General features: G+C 30.0%; 6 protein-coding genes across 6 annotated transcripts in view; 3 read left to right on the forward strand and 3 right to left on the reverse strand.

Moving 5' to 3' along the window:
- Positions 1-2,236, reverse strand: part of LOC105617688 (poly(U)-specific endoribonuclease homolog) — a 6,045-nt gene extending 3,809 nt beyond the window's left edge. Inside the window, exon 1 of the mRNA XM_012199244.1 lies at positions 2,185-2,236. Within this exon, the coding sequence (XP_012054634.1) occupies positions 2,185-2,236 (52 nt within the window). The remainder of the gene's footprint in view (positions 1-2,184) is intronic.
- A 745-nt stretch (positions 2,237-2,981) lies between these two features.
- Positions 2,982-9,522, reverse strand: LOC105617689 (poly(U)-specific endoribonuclease homolog). The gene is made up of 11 exons (XM_012199245.1): positions 9,450-9,522; positions 8,027-8,413; positions 7,859-7,936; positions 7,711-7,767; positions 7,344-7,511; positions 5,991-6,074; positions 5,848-5,901; positions 5,528-5,680; positions 4,209-5,340; positions 3,732-4,143; positions 2,982-3,579 (listed from the first exon to the last, which is right to left on the reverse strand). The coding sequence occupies exons 1-11, from the start codon at positions 9,520-9,522 to the stop codon at positions 3,346-3,348; spliced, it is 2,832 nt and encodes a 943-aa protein (XP_012054635.1). The 3' UTR covers positions 2,982-3,345.
- Positions 9,523-9,725: 203 nt separating this feature from the next.
- On the reverse strand, positions 9,726-11,503 carry LOC105617490 (glyoxalase domain-containing protein 4). Its single transcript, XM_012199047.1, has 6 exons — positions 11,414-11,503; positions 11,286-11,335; positions 10,579-10,844; positions 10,204-10,359; positions 9,925-10,100; positions 9,726-9,845 (listed from the first exon to the last, which is right to left on the reverse strand). The coding sequence occupies exons 1-6, from the start codon at positions 11,501-11,503 to the stop codon at positions 9,726-9,728; spliced, it is 858 nt and encodes a 285-aa protein (XP_012054437.1).
- A 539-nt stretch (positions 11,504-12,042) lies between these two features.
- Positions 12,043-16,244, forward strand: LOC105617492 (protein pigeon). Its single transcript, XM_012199048.1, has 10 exons — positions 12,043-12,100; positions 12,340-12,476; positions 12,542-12,845; positions 13,010-13,266; positions 13,488-14,644; positions 14,896-15,228; positions 15,408-15,622; positions 15,728-15,937; positions 16,014-16,085; positions 16,174-16,244. The coding sequence occupies exons 1-10, from the start codon at positions 12,043-12,045 to the stop codon at positions 16,242-16,244; spliced, it is 2,814 nt and encodes a 937-aa protein (XP_012054438.1).
- A 2,926-nt stretch (positions 16,245-19,170) lies between these two features.
- LOC105617493 (RNMT-activating mini protein) lies at positions 19,171-19,476 on the forward strand. Its single transcript, XM_012199049.1, has one exon. The coding sequence runs from the start codon at positions 19,171-19,173 to the stop codon at positions 19,474-19,476; it is 306 nt and encodes a 101-aa protein (XP_012054439.1).
- A 1,114-nt stretch (positions 19,477-20,590) lies between these two features.
- LOC105617494 (transmembrane and coiled-coil domain-containing protein 1) lies at positions 20,591-21,717 on the forward strand. The gene is made up of 4 exons (XM_012199050.1): positions 20,591-20,651; positions 20,746-20,823; positions 20,897-21,216; positions 21,286-21,717. Exons 1-4 carry the CDS (start codon positions 20,591-20,593, stop codon positions 21,376-21,378), a joined length of 552 nt encoding a protein of 183 aa, XP_012054440.1. The 3' UTR covers positions 21,379-21,717.
- Positions 21,718-22,358: the final 641 nt, after the last annotated feature.

Here is a 22,358-nt window from a genome sequence, read left to right on the forward strand (position 1 = left end):
TTAATCATTACTACACACACACACACACACACAATTCGATTTATTCCTTTTCGTATATCAGTACTTAAATATTTAAAATTAAATCGACATTTGTGACACTTGATCATGAAGGGAAATTCTTGAGAGTACTGAGGAGAATTGTAACTTATTGTTAGAGTATTGTAACTCAGGATAAGAGAAACGAAATATAGCTAGAGTTTTCGTAATTTAAATTTATGCACAGATATGCAAACAAATTTTTATGTATTATAAAATTTCAGAATATTCTCAATTATTTTCTACTATGAAAATTATTAAAAGTAGGATCATATTAGAATGAATCGAGAAAGATTTCTGCGTCATAAAACACGTTGATTGAGTGCTTATTAAGCTATCTGTATAGAACTTGGTGTCCTCTTTTATTTCTCGCGATTCGACACCGGTACAGATTGCCAAGCCTATTGTTCTTCAACAGATTATTATATAATGTAGCAGCAATTGCTGTTCACTCATTGGCTCAATATTATGTATTACGATGAATACCTTTGAGAGTTCGTGCGCACATTATACAAGAGAGAAAGATATATTCAAAATCAAGTCCATTTACATTTTTTAAATTCTTTCCGTAATGAAAACGACAATTTTTATTAATAATTATTTCGATATCGATATAACTTTACAATCACATATGTATCGTTTTTTAAGTTTATATGTAATTTTTTGCAATTCTTTCTGAAAAAACTACTATAATCATAAGAGAAAATTTCTACTTTTTTTATTATTTATGCATCGTTAAATTTGACAAACGCACCTTAAAACATTTTCCGTACATGACTTTCGATAAAAATCTCCAATTTAGTATCATAAACGCAGTAATGCAATTATGGTAAACGCTGTCAAGTGAATAATACCATATGAGGAGCACATTGATGGCATGACGTATGAATAAGATGGAAGAGCAATTTACTCTGCTGATTTCACTTATTACGCAGTCTATTTGTTAGTCAATTTATCAACATTATACGTAAATCTTACGTGACTTTAGAATGCTTGCTCCATTCTTTTACCATCTATTTAAACAGCTGATCTATATATTTTATTTTCTTATATATTTTCAAAGATGCTTCGCAAGATTTTGAAATGTAGAACAAATTAAAAATTATCAATTTTATGAGTCGTAAAACTGTTCCTATGTTCAATTTACCTCTCTATAATATACATATAGTTTTTTTTATTTTATAAATGCACAAGTCAAACATGTTTATTAATGAATTAAACATATCCTTTATCGTTTTTTTAAATGAAATAACTAGTTTTTTCAAATTTACAACATGTATGCATTTTGTATTGTATTGTACACAAAAGATTTTCTGACTAAATTAGAAATTATGTTTCCATGCACAATTTTTAGTAATTCGTCAGTTATAAATTAATTTAGTAATTCGTAAATTACAGACAGTTAGAGATGAATGAGTTTCCGCTAACTTCCGTGCTTCCGTGTTAACACGTAACTTGATTTCAAGGAAAATTTAACTAAAAACTTAAACTAAAAAAGATTTTTTATTTGAAGCGTAGCCATCAATTAATTTTCTGTAAAATTTCAATTTTTTTACTAAAACTTGATTCTCGATTAATTAAAATATTATTTCATTATTAGAGCATTTCACAATAGATTTTGAAAGCATATTCTAAAGTTTAATAAAATTTAAGGTGATTGTTAAGATAATTAGTATCGACCTTTAATACTTTTGAGGCTTCCATTGTATTTTCTATAATAGAAGCTTTGTATTTCATGGTTTGAAGCTTCCATCGTATTTTCTATAATAGAAGCTTTGTATTTCACGGTTTATCTCCGTTTATATTTATTCTTGAGAAATACTAAAGTTTCGTAAACTACTTCTCGTCCTAATGAAGTGAACTGGAATGTTCTGGAAAACTTTAGCATTCTAAGAACGGATATACACTCGGAGATAATTCGCAAAACGTATAATTTCTAAATATCAAATTTTCTGTAAAAGCTCAACAAAATTATTTTAATACAAATTGATTAAGTGAAGAACTTATTAATGCACTTGATACAAATTTATAAAAGCATCTTGTGTAAATCTGATGATATTTCTCACATGTAAATTTCACTTATTACTTTAACAATCTTTAATAATTGTAACCTATCAATATCTGTTTAAAAATAACATGTCCCATTACCGAAAATAAATAAAATCACAATCACGGTGATCAGGAATGTCTTGATTCTCATATTCGTTATTGCCCGTTTCACTTTTGTCAAATTGTTGTCAGTTCGAAACTCGAAAAAATTTCTGATACGCACTGTCTGCTCACGCAGTCGACAGACTACTACTACCATTCGACCTCATGCTGAACGGCCTAGACGTCGGTGACCATCGCCCGTAACATTGAATGATTCATACTTCGCAGGCTTTCTCTTTCCACTGACCCCATGCGTCTGTAACAGAACTGTAATTGGTCGAGTTATTCGATTAAACACTTCTCAGTTTAAAACATTAAATTAATAATATTTCATTTATTAACACAATTTTTTTTGAATAACTATTAATAAAATTTTATAAAACCTAGATTATATTAGTTAAAAGATATTCAAAGAAAGCCATATATATACGATATTTTCTAGATTTCTCGCGCTTTCTCTATTTTTTAAGACAATTTCAAACTGACTCTCTCTTTAATAAAAACTTATGTTTTGTTTTTGCTTATTTTTTACAAGGTTCATTTATTAAAAATTTTTTTTTATAATATAAGATCTCAAAATAATGTGTTTTTGAAATGAGATTCATTAAATTTAATATTACTTGGAAACAACATTGTTTTAATATATTTATTATTATAGAATATGTATTATTATAGAATATATTATTAGTATAAAAATATATTTTTTTATTAACTAATATTATATTACAAATTTCAGAAAAAATTGAACTTTGCATCCTTGAAGAGAACATCACTGAAGTAAAAGGAAAACAATATTTTTCAATGTAAAATTATAATTATTCTCAAATTCTACATATATATATAATGACAAATAGAAATATTGTTTATTTAATTTTAAATATTATAACATTATTTTTTATCATATAAGAATAAGATAAGAAAAAAAATTGTTATGTTTATCATAAGATCGCAAAAATTTTCCAAATAAGTTGCAATACATATATTTCTTATTAGTGTAACAAGATTTGTCGCATTACATGAATAAAAATTTAAAAAAGTAATTTATATAATTCCAATCACACATTCTTACATTTGATATTGTCTGTTAAAATGCGCTCAAAGTGTGTACTTTAATAATTTACATTATCATGTCCGAGAATTTATTCATATGATACAAAATTAGAAAACAGGAAGCGCAAGATCTATAAGATCTTGCCCATAATATCTAAATGAATGTGTGTAAATATTAAACTTGTTTCCGCCAAGTGAAACGGGACATAAATTATTCGGCCTGGTATAAAAACATATCATGTACAAAGCCATTTCAAGTTCAGGAAGCGTGCCCACGAATATCGTTGCATTTGGTCTAATAATATCATCCATTTGGAAGTTCAATTTCACCAATGAGGCTCTCTGCAAAAAACAAATAATTGTTATAACCAATTTTACAAATGTACAATATACTTTTATATTCTTTTCGTGCATAACATTAAGACACGATAATATATATTTTACATATATATTTTACATATATATTACACATCTATAGATATAATATGACTCACGTCGCCAAGCTTCATAGTATCAACGTATCCCATGTAATCAATACGATTCTTCGATTCTTGATAATTAAAATAGATCCAGTCCTGCACCCCAAGAAGCTCCGTACCATATCTTTCAGATGTGAACACTCGCTCAAAACCTGATGTAGCACCATTAAACGTGTTGAACCAGATACTCCGCAAAGTGTCTTTCTCGAAGGCATAGGGATCGATGAAACCTCGATCTGATAACCATCGCAAAGTTCTAGTCATCACATTCGTATTCACAAACATGTCTAACAAAAACTCCTCTCTCTTTCGCTTTTCTGCTGTACGAGTTTCTTTCACAGTAGAATTGTGTTCGTAATTGTTGTACAGAGCTCGAATAGCTAAGATCGTTGGATAATCATATGCTTCTTCTTGCACGTAAATTAATCTAAAAACGTATAATATATATAAGGGAAGAATAATCATTGTGATTGACTTAAACACAAAACTTACGGTCCTTTAGCTGCATCGGTTACGTTTTCAGATTTACTCTGAAGATGTAATGTCAAATACTTGGATATGTTAATTTCTTGTTTCACGAATAACTCTTCGGTCAACATTAATAGATCGTCATCTGATATTTTATATTGCGGAGAATAAATAGCTGTTCCTTGATTGGGCATTCCTTGATTATTTTCTATATTGCTAGTAGAAATTGAAGGAATTTCCATATTGTTAATTGTACCCATTGTGTTTATGGAAGAATTGCTAACCGGATATATTGTACTACCGTTGTTGACAATTGTAGGAATTGATACACCCGGAATAATAATTGGATTGTTTACAGGATTTGGGTTGATAGGAGACGTAACAGGAACATTTCCTTGAAGTATATTTGATGAAGCCGGAGAAATACTACCTGGAGGAACTGTATTAAAATAATGATTATTATAAGTTATATGTGTTTCACTGGTACCACTACTCGGACTGGTACCACTACTTGGATTACTATAATCCTGCACATAATGTTGATGCGGATTTATCAACCTATTCACACCGGCATTGATTGTGGAGAATACAAGTGCTTCTTTCACCATTTGACCAAAGCCTCTGCCGTTGTCTTGTTGACCAGGAACCATTATGACCGTTTGTCCAGGTATATATGGTTGCGCTGCCGGCTGCGCCAGAACTTGTTGTTGAGGATAATAAGTGTGTCCAGCTGTGCCATACGTTCCGCCAACGGGGTGTGTAGAATATGGATTTCCAAATGTATTTGGTACGGGTGGCGGAATATGCGCTGGATAATTGGAAGAATATCCAAACGATTGACTGGGAAAAGAGTAACTGGGATTGTGCGTGGAAGGTATATGAGGTACGTGAGGTTGATTCGAATGACTTAAGGGATGACTAGTATATGGAGGAGGATTAAAACCAGAAGTAGGATAAGGAGGATGCGGATAAGGTACAGAAGGAATCGGCATCGAAGTTGGACGCAGATGATCTTTGAAGCCGATATTAGTGGAGCCTGGTAGATGAGATTGATTTGGATTGACTCGGAAATGAGGATTGCTCCATGAAGGATTATTAAGTGCAGTTCCTTGTAATGGGTTATAAGGCGCGCTTGGTTGGCCGAAAGAAGTTGGAGCTGCAAGAAAATTATATACATCTGCTAATTTTTAATTATGTTAAAATTGTTTATATTTGATAAAATATTTATTCTTTAGTTTACGTTAATTTTCTGTCATAATCAGTAATTATAATTGACAAATATTGTTTCTTAAATTTCAAGAATTTAAATGCATAAATTTAATAAAAATGATAAAAAAGTATACCATGATTTTGCGATGGTACCAAAGTGGATTTCGACAAATGATTAGTCGATGCTGATGAACTATACGGATTATATGGTGCTGATGGATTATGTGCAGAATTTTGTTTACTCTCTGTTGTAAAGCCTAATGTCCTATGACTCCCAGGATAAGTTCCTAATAGAAAAAGAATATATTTTACTTTTTATATAACAGAAAAAGACAAACAAGTGAAAACAGATGAGAAATAATATCTCAACTAATATAACATTTGAAAATTTTTTCTTTCTAATAATATATTCTAATTGTAAATAACAAGATAATCATAATCATGCTAATAATACCTGTATTGCCGTGTGGTGCTGATGGTCGACTAGATTGCCCGGAATTAGTTTGAGCTTTACAGAAACATTCAACAAAAAATGAATGGTTCAGTAAAAAAATGAATGGAAAAATGGTTATAATTACTAATCGCTGTAACACTTACAGGGTCGTGTGGCGTCTCCTCTTTCAGCTTGTACAAACGTTGAAGATGCATCTTTATTTTGTTTGAATTTATGCGAAATTTGACCTACAATAAGAATGAAAGATATAATTCTGATATAACCACAGAAAAATTGAAATAAATAATACTTCGTCTTTCAAAATAATCATATGACTCAATGACTGACTCAATGTAGTTCCAGTTGGGTTTGATCTTGTGCGTCCCCCCGATGAACCCCCCCCTCCCCGATGTCTCCCAAATTTTCCTGCACTTACATCGTCTGAAAATAAAGATTAAGATTTAATAAATCCAAGCAAAATTCTTTTTCGCTAACGTATTAAAAAGTTGACTTAATGTAGATAAAAAATTATTAGACAATCAAAAGTTATTTAAAATATTATCAATATAATAATGTAACACTTACATAAAAGTTTAATTTGGGTAATATTACATTTAAAAAATTTGTATATAATAATATATAAAATAATTTTATATAAAATTTTATTGCGTATATACTCACTGGCTAAAAGAAACGTTAAAAGAAAGAGAAATAGCAAAATTCGGACCTTCATCTCTATTATATGGAGACGATAGTCTTACACTAATTTGAGGAGTTCAAGCACTGGCGTGCTTGAAGACTATAAGATGATAAATACATATGTATATTTTTTTACGTTTATCAATCTTCTTAGTAATTGCGTCTTTCTTAATAACGATATAAGCACATTGAAAGATTACGTTATTGACCTGTTGACCACTCACCAATACAATTAAATGCTTTTAGTATAATTACAGCTGATAAACATTCGTATCATGGAATTACCATTTTATATTTAAGCGTCAGCATCTTCTATTTCTACGAAAAGATTACAAAAAATCAGTTTCCTACTTATACAAAATTTGCAACTGAATTGAGAACTTTGTGTAATTTTTGTAATAAAATTTAATTCAATTTGAATAAATATAAAGACATATATGTTATATTTAATTCTATACAATTTGATGCAAAAAGTAAAATTTGTTTTCGCGAAATTATGAGAACATTTTTATTTGCATATTTATATGTTTTTATTTAAATGTCTTGTTTCATTTAAGTCTCTAAAGTATTAATCTCTTTACAATTAGCATTCCACCACAATATCTAGGGGGAATTTTTTGATCATATAATATAATTGAATTATTTCAAATATTCGTTCAAATTTTGTGCTGTTTAGCGGTCCATATCAATACTAATGTCATATGACAACATGACCCGCATGTCAGCTTGGCGCAAAATTTGAATTTCTTAAATTTCTTATTTCTTAAATAAAAAAAATTTAAATGCATAAATTTATTGAAAATAGTAAAAAGTAATACCATGATTTTGTAAAGGTACCATAGTGGATGTCAATAAATGATTATTCGATGATGCTGATGGACTATATCGTGTAGAATTTTTATTTTGTGTTGTAAAGCTTGATGTTCTACTCATAGGATAAGTTTCTAGAAAACTTTTCAGAAAAGAAGTTACTCTTGACAAATATTCTAAAAAAAGAATATATTATTTTTTGTCTAATATAGAAAAAGACAAACGATTGAAATCAGAATCATGAAAAAAAATATTAGAGCGAAAAAAAATATTAGAGAAAAATAATATCTCAGCTAACATAACATTTGAAAATTCTTTATTTCTAATAATGTGTTGTAATTATAAATAAAACAAGATAATCAATGCTAATAATACCTTTATTGCGATGTAATGCTAGATATGGCCAATTAGATTGCCCGGAATTACTTTGAGCTTTACAAAAATAAAGATATTCATATTAAACATTACATTATAAACAATAAAAAAATTAACGATTACAATTATTGTTTGCTGTAGCACTTACAGAATTGTGGAGTATTTCCACCTTTATTTTGTAAATATTTCGAAGATGCATCTTTATTTTGTTGATGCGAAGTTTGACCTACAATAAGAGTAAAAGATATAAATTTGCTATAACAGAAAGATTGAAATAAATAGCTTGTCTTTCATTATAACCATATCATATACTGACTCGATATAGTTCCTGTCAGATTTGATCTTGTGCGTCCCAAGGTCGTAAGTATGGGCTTGATTGTATATCCAAAAGGAGTTGAGACTATCGTACGTCTCTGTGATGAATTTCCACGGTTAAAAGGACTTGATCCTGTCATATGTCTACCAGATGAACTTCCATAGCCAGTTAAGTCTGACCCCGTCGTGTGTCCACCTGATGAACGTCCGAATCCGTAATGTCTTGATCCCGTTATATGACTGCCTGACAAGTTTTTATAGTTCAATTTAGAACTGAACCTTGAACTGAATCTAAAAAGTTTTGATAAAAAGGAACCTAATGATGACGAGCCTCTCCGAGAAGAGAATTGAATGTCTTCAAGTTTCCCCAATTTCCCTGCATTTACGTCTGAAAATAAAGATTAAGGTCTAATAATTCAAGCAAAATTATTTTTTTTGCTGATATATTAAAAAGTTAATTTAAGGTAAATAAAAAATTAGACAATTAAAAATTACTTAAAATATTATTATCAATATAATGATGTAAAAGTTTAATTTGGGTAATGTTACATCCAAAAAATGTATATGTAATAATAATATAAAATAATATTTTACATAAAATTTTATTGCGTATATACTTACTGACTAAAAGAAACTGATTTAAAAAAAAGAGGAGTAGCAAAATTCGAACCTTCATTTCTATTATATGAAAACGTCTTACACTAATTTGAGGACACTGACGTGCTCGAGATAGTTATAAGATGATAAATACATGTATACTTTTTTTACGTTTATGTTTATCAATCTTCTTAAGTAATTGTGTTTTTCTTCGTGACATAAACATTAAAAGATTACGTTATTATTGATCATTCACTAATACAATTAAATGCTTGCAATATGATTACAGCTGATAAACGTTATTATGATAGAATTACCATTTCATGTCTACGCGGCAGCATTTTTTATTTCTATGAAGATTACAAAAAATCAGTTTCCTACTCATATAAAATTTGCAACTGAATTGAAAACTTTATGTGATACTAGATTTTTATGTAATAAAATTTAATTTGCTAAGGAATATAAAGACATACATTTTATATGGCATTTAATTCTATACAATTTGATACAAAAGTAAAGTTTGTTTTCACAAAACTATAAGAACATTTTTTATTTATATATTTACATGTTTTTATTTAGATGCCTTGTTTCTTGTTAAGTTTTAAGTATTAATCTCTTTATAATTAGCATTCCAACATCTAGGGGGAGTCTGAGAGATTTGATCAAATAATACAGTTGAACTATTTCATATACTTGTTTAAATTTTGCGTCGTTTAGCGCTTATTAGTTGCTATTATCATTAAGTCAAAATAAAACAAGGTATATGATTTCCGAGTACGCGCATTAGGAGAATTGTGGTCAAAATTTGATTAGCTATTCCAATATGCCAGCGCTATTATATGCAGGAAAGTGCATAGACGCCAAAATTTGATTGGTTGTTTCCAGTATTGCTATCATCATTATGCGAAATGATATATCTATTCTTACATTATGATTACAGCTATAATGTCATATGACATGACCCGCATCGGCTTAACAAACTTGGCGCAAAATTTGAACAAAACATTTGAACTGATTTAATTCTCCTGTATGATCAAGTCTTTCGGACTTCTCCTACAATAATATTATTAAATTACAAATACTTCAACGGTAGAAGTAATTTTTTATGCGTCATCTGTTGATTCTTTTTTAATATATCTATTTAAAATTTCTTCACTTGGATAATCTGGAACTGAGAGTTGCCGAAATCCTTCATCGTCTACGAAGCAGATCTCGTGCCCATCCTAGAAAACAGTCACAATGAAATTTGTAAAATGCAACTGCACTGTAAGCGTTTTATTTCAAATATTGCAAAATACTTACTGGATCAGCAAGAATAATAACTCTTACAGAAGCTTTTCCTGGTGTATCTAAAGTTATCAAATCAGTCAAGATTTTATTTCCACTTTCTTTAATAGCTTTCTGAATCGCTGGTTGCTCTGAAAATGGTATTGAGAAAGCGATACGTCCATATGCTTTTGCATGATTAACTTCAGTACCTAATATACAAAATTTATTAATAACAAATCATATTAAATATTTAATCACAGTAATTACAAATTTAATAAAAAATTAAAATAAATTAAATATGTGTTTACTCACCAATATCTTCAAATTCAAGTTTGACTTGATCTTCACTATAGCCCATCAACACACTTTTATCTTTTCTATCAAATATCTGTAATCCCAAAATATCCTTCCAATAGGCAATGGTACGTTCAAGATTGGAGCTAGATAGAGTAACTTTCTTTACTGGATCTATTCGAAACAGCCAATATATTTAAAGAAATAATAATGTTTGTTAAAAATGTGATATTATAATTGTTTTTTTTTCCATGACCATTTTATAATTCTTTATTCTATAAATTATTATTACTATAATATTATAAACTGATTTATAGATATTATATAATTTTAACTTCAAAGTGATTGTTGTGTCAATATTGTTAAAAATAGATTGACTGATTTTATATTTACCACTGTTAATAGGAAGTTGTTCATTAATAATGCAATATTTATATCCACCAGGTGCCTGTACTACAAATTTTCCATTTTCTTCATGTATTGGCCAATTATTTGCGCGTGCTTTTTCAATCACATCCTTCGAATGTATAGTGATAGCTTTAAAATCGTTTCCAGTTTGATATTCTTTAATCCCATAATTATATGTTAACTCAATGACAAAATGTGTATCTTCGGGGCCATATCCTATCATTGTTTTGCTCCAACGATTTGCATATGGTCTGTAAAAGAAATATATTTACAATGTTACAAATTTTAAATGTTTTATATAAATAAGGAATGTGATGTATTTGATACTAACAAAAAAGATATAGTATAAAATATAACACAAAAAAATATAATACAAAATAAATTGTATTGTAAATAACATTGTAGATTATGTTTGATATTATTAGTTTTATGATTAATTCTGAATGTGTAAATATCAATAGGTTGAAAGGAGTTATTTAATAGTAGAATTTAAAAGCAAATATAGCATATATAATTGTAAAAAAATATAAATCAATAAATATATGTATTTATTGTTATATTTTATATTATATTAATAATTAATATAAAAGTAAATTCTCTTTTTTTCGTTGTTTTTTCAAGCATAGAAAATAAATAGTAAACGCATTGTCAAGAAATTATTGCACAATGACAAGTCACGAGTGATTACTCACCCATTGCACGCGGCCTCGCATCCATCTGAAAATTCCTCGTGTCTCAATACCTGCAGAGACACATAATCCAACAAATTAATCGCGTGTCGACAAACAAGGAAAAGGAAAAAAAAGAAATCTATAATTACCTTCATCCCGAGAATCTCTCGATAAAACTTCGCCGTTAACCCGCGATCCGGTATCTTGAAAACAAAATGCAACGCACGTCCAGCAACCATTTTTTCCTCGAAAGTCGTATTCCTTCAATGTAACCAGTAATCACGATTAATCACAATCTGAATCGACAGATTCAAAAGCAGAAAATATGTTTCAAAAGTAGAGTCAGTAGAGAGGAAGGAAAAGAGGAGGGAGTAAACATACACTCTCCTCAGAATCGGCAGCTCCTACTCGAGATGGATCAATCACATCTAGCTTAATTTTTAACAGATTGACTTAATTCTTTTTTTCTGTTTTAAATAAAACTGCAACGTAGAAGCAACGAAATTATTAAATTAATTTTGACTGACAGATGATGTTGATTCACCCGATCTCGAGACTTTTAGAATTAAGATGAATTTTCATGACGATTCGGATTGATTCGGCATCACTCGACTTCGTTCGGCAAGCAGACGACAAGAAAGGCTCTAAGTCAGAATTCAGATTCCAGAATTTCTCGACCATCAAAAAGAGGAGCACACCGAAGCATACGTATTTTGTTGAAAATATTGTGTGAACAATCGAGGAAACGTAAATTATTCAGGAATTGTCTTTAATAGATATGATAGAGAATCTCGCAGCGAAATTATGTTCGCTTCTGTCGGAAAATACCAACGCAGGTAACTATCGAGAGATTATTAATTTATTAAATAATAAAGATGATATTGGAATGTAACAAGGCTAGTTGTTCAGCTTATCTTTATAAAAATATTTTGCACATCGTCGTATACGTAAAAATAATGACATAAACGATTATATAAGATATTTGGAGCACAATAGATAATTTTCAGTGTTTAATCAATGTAAATTATGATATTAGAAGACTATTAAAAAAAAGATAATTCTTTTGTTTCTTTAGCCGAACAATGGAAATTACTTGGACAAGAAAAAGATGGTTCGATACTTATTGGATGGGTGGAAGAATCAGAGAGGAACGATATATGCACATTGTGTACTGTAGTCGGTCGTTACGACCAGATTGACAACAAATTACAGGTGAGAACCATAAGAAAAAAGAATCTTTTGCCATATGAGTAATTTTAATATTGATTGTATTATAGATATTGCATCGCTTTTCGGAAATATTGAACATTGTTCAAGCTACAGTCAATCAAAATCATACTCTAATGGGATACGTGACGAAACAGAAAAATTGCCTGAAGATATCAGATCCTCTGGAAGATCGCTCAGGGCATGAATTCTATGGAGAATTCTACAGAGTGTTCATTGTAGAATTAACTACTGATGATACCAAAGTACATGATCTGGAAATAAAGAGATCTGAACAAGTGCGAATACAATTTCTATACAGAGAAAAAGAGCAACTGGATGTAGACAAATTTCTAGTTCTGATACATCACGAATGTGAGTAGAATATATTGTTGTTTTATTTGTTTTATTATTATTGTAATTTTATTACCATTTGTATAAAAATAGAATTTTTTAACATGAAGTTAAAATGTATAGTTGGAGCATCTATTTTATTTATAATCATTGACATATCTTTGTAATTTGTGTGTTATTTTAAGGTATTCTGACATATACTGCTCAATTCGATACATCTATAAGCCACTTAAGACCGATAAAGGAATTGAAATCCGAAATACTTGTAAAAACGTTTATATGGGCTCAATGGGATATGATTAATCAAGTTCTTTACCATATACATCATCGACGAATTCCTGCAAGCGTGGTCACTGAAAATGAGGATGAGAATAATTCCAGATCTTCTAAACCAACCCTCAGTGGTCTTCAGTTTCACGACAACTTGCCTCATGAAACAGTAGTGAGCATTTGATAAAAACAACAAGAATATATATTATCTATCCAAATTATTAATCTATATAACTTTTACTAACTGTCTATTGAGCCTACATAATATAGATTATGTGTCAAATTGATTAATACGCCGAATAATTTAAATATATCTCATATGCTTGCTAATTAAACTTCGTAGCAAAATGCATGGCGTCGTATTAGCGTAAAAAACTTATTGTATCTTTTTAGCTGAATATTCCATTAAACTTACCGCTACTGTCACCGTCCTCTAGTTGCGGAACTTACGAAGATGACGTGATACCCCTGCGAGTCCACGATTGTTCCTTAGATCTTATAGTGGTGTCGGACACCAAGGGAATGGTCTGCGTTTGTCACTACTATCTTTATCGACCTGTACAACCGCCGCAGCATGTACTTAACTCCTTGAATGAATCCAACACAGTACATTTTGCATACTCGGTGACGCTGTTGCATCACAGTTGCGTGATACATTGTGTTATACCAGGTATATCGTGGTCACGTGCCAAGCTGATGAGGCCGACTTTCGCGATTTATGAGAACCATCATATGATCGTATTCGTGCCAGGACTATTCGCGCATCTTCTCGAAATCGGTGTGAACCACGAGCCTTGCTGTCACATACTATGCAGCCCACCACCGTCAATTCCATCTCGTGTCTCTTATCTGGTGCCCCTACTCGATTTAGATAATCCTAGTAAAGGAACAAGAAGGAATTCTCATAATCCAGATGGAAAGAATTCAGATGGAAATAGTCTACTCGCAAATAACACAAATATATTGACGATAGATTTGCCTACTTTAGACCTTGTACAGTTGACGATTCCTTCAGATTTTCTTATTGAAGTATTTCGCAAAGAGACTTCTGTGGAAGTCCGCTTGGGAATACTTCATTATTTTCTCTGCCACAAAAACGACATAGAAATTATCGCGGAGTTAATGTCCATTATCGCAGAGAAGCCACGCTCATTGGACATTCCACGCTTTATGCAGGAAATTCTTATAGGAAACTCTTATGCTTTAGTGCAAAAAAATCTTCTTGCGGATACTATTCCTTTATTATCTCTATTGCCCGTTACTACCATAGGTGATTATATGACTTTCAATATAAAGATGAATGATTTGGAGATCACATTGAGTCATGAGAAACTCTGGAACACATCAGTAATGTTACTTTCACCGCAACAAAGACTCGTTCCTTATCGTAGTGATTTATGGACTAGATTGTGGGATCAGTTGAGCAAAAATGGTAGTGACAAACTGAGATTCAAACCTAGTCATATTGCGGAAAAACTGCTAGTTTCTTTGGCTTGTTATCAACCAGAAGCGTTATCCAGATGCAGTACTCCAATGTCTCCAAGTGGAGGGTAATAACATTTCTCATGCTAACTCCATGTAATTGCATGAAAGTGCAAATTCGCCTTATTTGTGTTTTCTTCTTAAACAAAAGAGTATACACATAGTTATCTGTTATTTATACGTAATTTATATGTATGTTATTTATACAGTTGCTTATAAAATTAATACAAATTTTTTTTATATGGTTTCACAGAAATATTTTTTATAATAACCAGATTCATAAATAATAATTTCAATAATAAAAAATAATGTTTTACAGATTTGTTGCAATGCCGCTTGGAGATTTCATGGGTAATCGAAACATTAAGTTGGATTCAGGCTTACCGTTTAACGAGACGGAAAGTTGCACCGCTTCGAAACAGGAGCACATTGTGTCTGTTAATTTGCGAGAGCTTTCGATGTATCTTTTAAAGAATGGCACGCACACGTCAACCATACACACGCGAGGTTCTTGTACCCCGTTACACGTTCATGCCATGGCCACGAGATACGTGGCTGCGCAATTAGAAGCGTCACGTATATTGTGTCAAATACTTTGTAGAACAGCTGGTGTTGATCCGAGAATTGAGCAGGAACGTGGTTTTAGTCTCATGTAAGATCCTATTTTATATACAGTACAATTTATCGCTATATTGATTATAATTTGTCTGATAAATAAATGTAAATTTATAACTTGTAACAGTGGCATTCTACAGTATTATTCAAATAGTATCTAAATTTAAGCATTTATTTATCTCTATTATTTAACTGCATCGAATGTTATTTTTGTAGAGATCAATTGGACGAAGCAAGACGATGGTTGTTGTTTATGCTCTTACAGCGATATAGGTATTCCATAGAGAGCATCGCTTTCCCTGCGCCACAGGGATTTGCATCGTTTTTTACTTATCTTGGCTATCGTACTCTTAAATTCTCAATGTTTCTGCAATACATTGAACGCTCAGTATTTGAACTTCAAGTTGACGTCACTAAGATTATCTTAGCTGGTATATATCTATGCAATAAAAAATTATTGTATCTTTATTACAGTTTTTTAAGTATAATCTAGACAGGAGATACATTCTAATATAAGCTGATTATCTTTCATTTAGATATAAGCGATACGAAAGAAAATGTTGTTCAGAAATTGAAGTTGTTGTCTTTATTACCAAGATCTCGCGCAAAGAGACTTTTGAATCAATGGTTGCATCCAATTAGTTTAATGTTGCGAGCCAGAGAACATGCCGCTAATATTCTGTGCGGCGAAATATCCCAGAGTCGAACCAGCAGTCGGACTTTACAACACCGTAATCATCATAACAGTGAGTAAAATATATTATAATATTTTAATATTTTAATAAATATAATTTCTATGATGCAAGCATAAATTGTTTTCAGGTTTAGCAGCATTTCCTTCTGCAGATCGTTTGTCACCATTAGACACCTTTTTGGATTTACTTACTGCAAAAGGTGAGACTTAACTAAATACAATTAATTAAAATACAATTAATTGTGTTATCTTAAGAATATTTTTTTGAATGTAATTTTTGTTTTGCAGCTAGTCTTACAGAATTGGATTTCGGGCTATTGATAGAAGCGACAGTAACATCTACAGAAGATTTTCTCTAATGGAAATTGAGTTTAGCTTGTAATCGAAAAATATCTCTTAAATAGTCAATTGATTCAATAATTACTGAATCAATTAGATGGCAAATATATAAAGCGTTCCATTGAATATGCGATTGACTTATAGCACAGTAATCAATGCTTGGATTTTTGCCACTGGACCAACAAATCAGAAAATTTTATATTAAATTAACGAATTAGCGCAGGCAGACGGATCTCACTTCAAATTTATATAGAATTTCTATGTATGTATTTGAGATTGCATTTACAACGTAACTTTCATAATTCTTAAATCACATCCGTATCTATAAAATTAATTCTTTTAGTTAAGAATCAAAGACTAATGCAAGAGATATTATAAATAATTGTATCTTAATAAGAATCTCCAAAGTAGCAAGTGCCATGCAAGTTTAGTTACCATTAGTAATTACAAAATTTAATATCAATAAGTGAAAGTAACAAATCTAGTTACTTGATAAGCTTAATTAAGTACTGCATATTGCAGATATTTATGACTGCGTTTTGAAAGTTTTTACCTTTCATACGAATAATTTCCGTCTTGGTGTAGGCCAAAATTAGACAATGAGAAATAATTATTTTAAACATCATTTATTAGAAAACGTTCGTGCTGTTGTCTCTCTGCTTTTTAAATTTTTATTATTACATTTCTACGCGGATATGAGAGAGCATGAAAGAGACAGGAACTTACGTAGTTAAATAAATCATAATATTAAGTTTTGTTGATTCTCACCTTTTTTATGTGATTTGATATTGTCAATTTAGAATGCCTTGGGAAGACGCTATTAATATTATTTTTGTCATTTTATCTTTGTTTTATGTGTCTAATGAATAATAGATGATACAAATATAGTCTAATAGCATCTTCCCAAACGCACACTTATAGTTTATCAAAGACATGTGATATAGTGAGTTATAATATTTGCGACTAGCATCTGCATGATGTTTATTATTGATGTATATGTGTATTATACATAAACACAAATTATACATAAGACAATTGTCCCAATTACTGTGTCTGTCCCTATTAGAGTGCTTTTATATTTCGATAAGTCATAAAGAAAACTAGCACAAATAAATAAAAAAACATATTTTTTTTGTTAAGTTAAATTATTAATACATACAATACTCCGAAGATAATATTTTATTTTTTGAGTATTAAAGTGAGTATTATTTTAAATATTTCGAAAGATATGAGAAATTATGAATCAGTAATACGTACCAAAAGATTTTAAGCTTGTTCCTATTAATGTGCCCTGTATTGAAGCTGAGAACATTGAGTTTACTTTGAAATAAATATAATTGAAATAATGATTTATGTAATATTAACATAAACAATTAACTTAAATTTATTATCTGTTTTAATACTTATATGTTAAAATGAGTCAAATGTGGATAGACACACAAATTGGGAGCACATTAATATAGGTCATCGTCGTTTAGAAGATTCACTAAAGCTAATTCTACAATGTGCTTTATGTTTTCTGTTTCTTGCTGTTTGTCTTTTGTCTTGATCAAAAAGGTAGAATTAGAATTATAGAATTATAGTCTAATAGGAACAAAAACATGTTTTCTATTTTTGTCAAAAGCATTATAAAGTATTAACATTTTTTAGATTAAAGAAATATTATAAGAAAAAGAAGTAGTTGAAAAACCGATATTGATTGCAAACAGATAAAATTAAAGCTACAATATTTAATAATTAATTCAGTAACAAGCAAATTGGCTAAAAAGCACATTAATAGGAACAGTTATTCGTTGTTAAATCTAACTAAGTAATAAACTAGTATCTTAAAATTAACAAAATATGGTGCTCCTAATTTTACGTATCAATGAAGATCATAACGTAAAACTTTCAATGCTAAGCATAGAATTTAATAAATAAAGAACATATTACAGTAAAAAATGAAATATATATTTTTATTAGTATTCAATTTCTTAGATCTGTTATATATATCTGATATATATATTATCTAATATACAGACAGCAAATAATTGTTACAAGTATGTTTTTGGACATATTCTAATATTTACAATAGTTCTCGAATTTTTTTAAGGCTCGTACAAATCGATTTTTTGAAAAAAAATAAAAAATAAAAATTCATATCTCATTCGATATGTACTATAGTGCAGTTAAGGTGCACATAATTTTATTTGTTATAATTTTTCAAAAACCAATTTACAAAATTTACAAAATCTGTACGTACTTTCGTAGCTTTATAAAAAAAAGAAGTAAAAAAAATCTTATGTGACACAATAGTATTTCTAGGAGATAAAATATCAACATGAAAACATGTATCTATACTGCAAATAAGGTGCATATATCATTTTATTTATTTAAGAGCGAATTTGTTAAGTGAAATTGCAAAATTCAACTCTATACGGATTTTGTAGCTTCGTAAAAATCTACGTCAAAACAAGTTTCATGTCAAAATATTTTTTCTACAAGACAATAGGTACATCCAATGGCTGCGTTTAGTGGACTCACAATTGAGTGAGCGTTCGTTGCTATTGATATATTCTTCCAGATCTAATATGCTGATTGGATAACCTAAAAGAATACACCAATAACAGCGAGCGCTCACTCAATTGTTGAGGTGTTGAACAAGAATAAAAGATACTCGGAGTATTGATATATCGAGTTTTGGAACGCATCCTTATGTGTATGTGATGATTTTGTTAAAGAACATAACCTTCTCTTGCAAGTCAACAAGCTCAAAGTATTTACGAAAAGTATTTAACGATTTACAGCAGACAGTAAGAAGCTAAAACGAACAAAAGCGTGAAATGTTTCTGATTGTAAGTTTTATTTATAATAATGATTTTCCCATATTTATGAAATCTTCATTAATTATTTTATTATTATTTTAATTCATTATCGTCCTATGTACAAACTATAGATTCGTTAACCATGACGGATATCACTTTGACAAGCGAGCAAACAAAGTTTATAGAAGAATGCGAAGAGGAGTTCAAAGACCGGTATACAGAGAAGGATGATGATTTCATGAAGATTAAAACACAGGAGCCAAAGAAACCGCCAATCGTAGATCCTTGGTATAATAAGCCACGCAGGCATGATTGGTCGCGTCAGAACCAAAATCAAAATCACGATAGACGTAATCATCACTGGGATCGTCGTAACAATGAAAGAAATGAGAAACTGGAGCGGCATGGTGGTAGACACTTCATACAACATCGGCAAAGGATGTATTAATTTAGCGACGTGGATACAAGAAAAAACTCGAATAACATTCTCATACAAATTTTGTCTTATTTAATTATCTATGCGGATGTTTTATTAATAGGTGATATGTATGTGAAATATCTATGTGTAAGGCACTTGTTTATATATATTTTATTATTAATAATTGATACATATAAAGTACTTATTTAGTCTACCAAGTATTCATATTTTAATAACAAATAATTTTATAATTAAAATTTCTTAGTCCTACTGAACTGTTATACCAGAGGAAGCAATTATAATAATTTGCTTTATTATATACTGAACTTAAGAAAGTTACAAGAGCATATTTTCTACAGTAGGTATGACATTCTTTTGTACAATATGTGTACAAGATGAAAAAGTTTCCAATTGTATAACATTTGATCTCTTCATAGAATATTTAAGATATAATTACACTTATATATATATATATATATATATATATATATATATAAGTGTTTATATTATGATATTATATGTAACATGTAGCTTACACAAATAAATGAACAATTAATACATTAATTCAAATGTTCAGAATAAATATATAAATAATATGCAATTAATTAATTTCCTTTAGATATATTTCTTGCGTTTTCTATGTTCAAAAATAAAATAAAGATTCAAATTTATATGTAAGTCAAGAAAAAAAGCAACAAGTATAACTAAAAGAAAAGTCTACTTAAATATGTATTTATTTAGATCGTGTTATGTTTATTATATTTACTATACTTTCAAAAATTATTTTAGAAAGGAATTAGATTGTGCTATTAGTCAATGAGAAATAAGAGTTGGCAGAAGTCGACCAATGAGTTTGTTAAACACAATACTGATGCGTTTCGGAACTCAAAGAGACCACGTTTTACCTACCTGCTGCTGAATGATTGAACATACCAAACGATACACGAATATACATTTTCGTCATGTTTATAATTTAATACATTTATCCACGTTTATCCTCGTGTTTATTCGCCGACTTTGGTAACAAAAATACAATTCGGTAAGAGGAAACTCTTTCAGTTAAGTTTCGAGCGGAATTATTTATTATGAAGAGTGATCGCGTTGGACTGTACGAACTGTGATTAAAAAAAACGATTTTGCAAATATGTGGGCAGATACTATTCTAATTTTGTTTATCAGTATATGCACGGCGTTACTAGGCGAAGGTAAGAATACAAATGCATCAATAAACATAGAGGAAGAAAAGTAAAATGGTATTTATTTCAATTCAACATGTTTACTTTTCATTGTACCGTTTAGGGTTGACATGGTTGATGGTGTACAGAACTGAAAAATATCAAAAATTGAAGGCCGAGGTTGAGAAGCAAAGCAAAAAGCGTGAGTTTTTCCTGAGATATGCTCTGTACACAAAAATAATGACTATATCAACATGCTTATTCTTATCTTTTAGTGGAGAAAAGAAAAGAGGCACATGGTGATTCTTTGGACAGGCAACAAAAGAAAAAAATCGAACGGGAGGAGGAGAGGTTGAAGAACAACAATCGAGACCTGTCCCTTGTGAAGATGAAGTCTATGTTCGCTATTGGATTTGCGTTTACAGCATTATTAAGTATGTTTAACAACATATTCGATGGACGAGTGGTCGCCAGATTACCGTTCGTCCCGATCAGCTGGATACAAGGCTTGTCGCATAGAAATCTCCCGGGCGACGATTACACTGAGTGCTCATTCATATTTTTGTACATATTGTGTACAATGAGTATTAGACAGGTAAGTCTGGCTTGTCTTAATTGCGTGGGGAAAAAGTACAAATACTTTTTTGATACTTCTCATTTCTAGAACATCCAGAAAATGCTTGGCTTCGCGCCATCCAGAACTGCAAGCAAACAGAGTGGCAGTATCTTTGGACCTCCACCTCAGCAATTTAAATAAATTTAAATTTAATAAATTGTTACAGGTATTTTTACAGAGATCTCTTTTATACATCTTATTGTGTGATTCTGAGAATTTATTTGTATCTAATCTTTATAATCTTCACATACTACTTCCTGCATTGAATTATATGTAAATGTCGGATTTTCCTACAATTTTTAATCTTTGAATATGAAATAACTTACCTTTGCGCTTATTGAAAAATATGTTAAAATCTGTTTGTTAAATTGACGAATTTAATAGAGTAAAATAGAGTTGTGATACAAGATATCTTGAGATACCATGTTACTTTAGTGAGTATATGTTATATATAATAAAGGATATTTTTAATTCACAAAATTATTGAATAATTTTAAAAAATAATTGTGACTTGTGTATTTTTTTAAGCTTATACAACATGTTATGTACAAACGTAATGTTCAACCATATACAAAAAAGTGTAATTAATCATCTTACAAGGTAAAAAATTTGCAATTGGGCTACCATGATGATTCAGATTACAAAGAATTATTACATGATTTTGTACATCAAACTCGAGAAAATTAATTCAAATAATATCAAGTCGATTATAACTTTAAAGGCATGTACATATTATTCTCATTAAATATTACTGTTCTGGTCTTTTCATTGTTACACAACTAATTGTAAATCTAACAGTCTATCATTATATAGAGAATGGTCTGCTTATATGTATATATAATGCAAACATATTTACAAAGAATCTACACATAAAAATTATTATTCTATTATACTAAAATATATGAACTTGTCCTCATTTTTTGTTAAACTTTCGCTTCCAGCAAGACGCAGCACCACGTTCCAAAGTGTGAGCTTGTCACATTGAAATTCCTATTCCATTAGGAATTACTCGAATATTATTATTGACATTGTTTCTATCTCAGAATTTTTTCAATTATTTTAAGCACGAAGTGATGGTAACATACAGCATGAGTCTCAATAAAAAATTTCAAGAATGTGTG

This window comes from Atta cephalotes (genome assembly GCF_000143395.1).
Source record: "Atta cephalotes unplaced genomic scaffold scaffold00013, whole genome shotgun sequence".
In the NCBI taxonomy this organism is placed as follows: domain Eukaryota; kingdom Metazoa; phylum Arthropoda; class Insecta; order Hymenoptera; family Formicidae; genus Atta; species Atta cephalotes.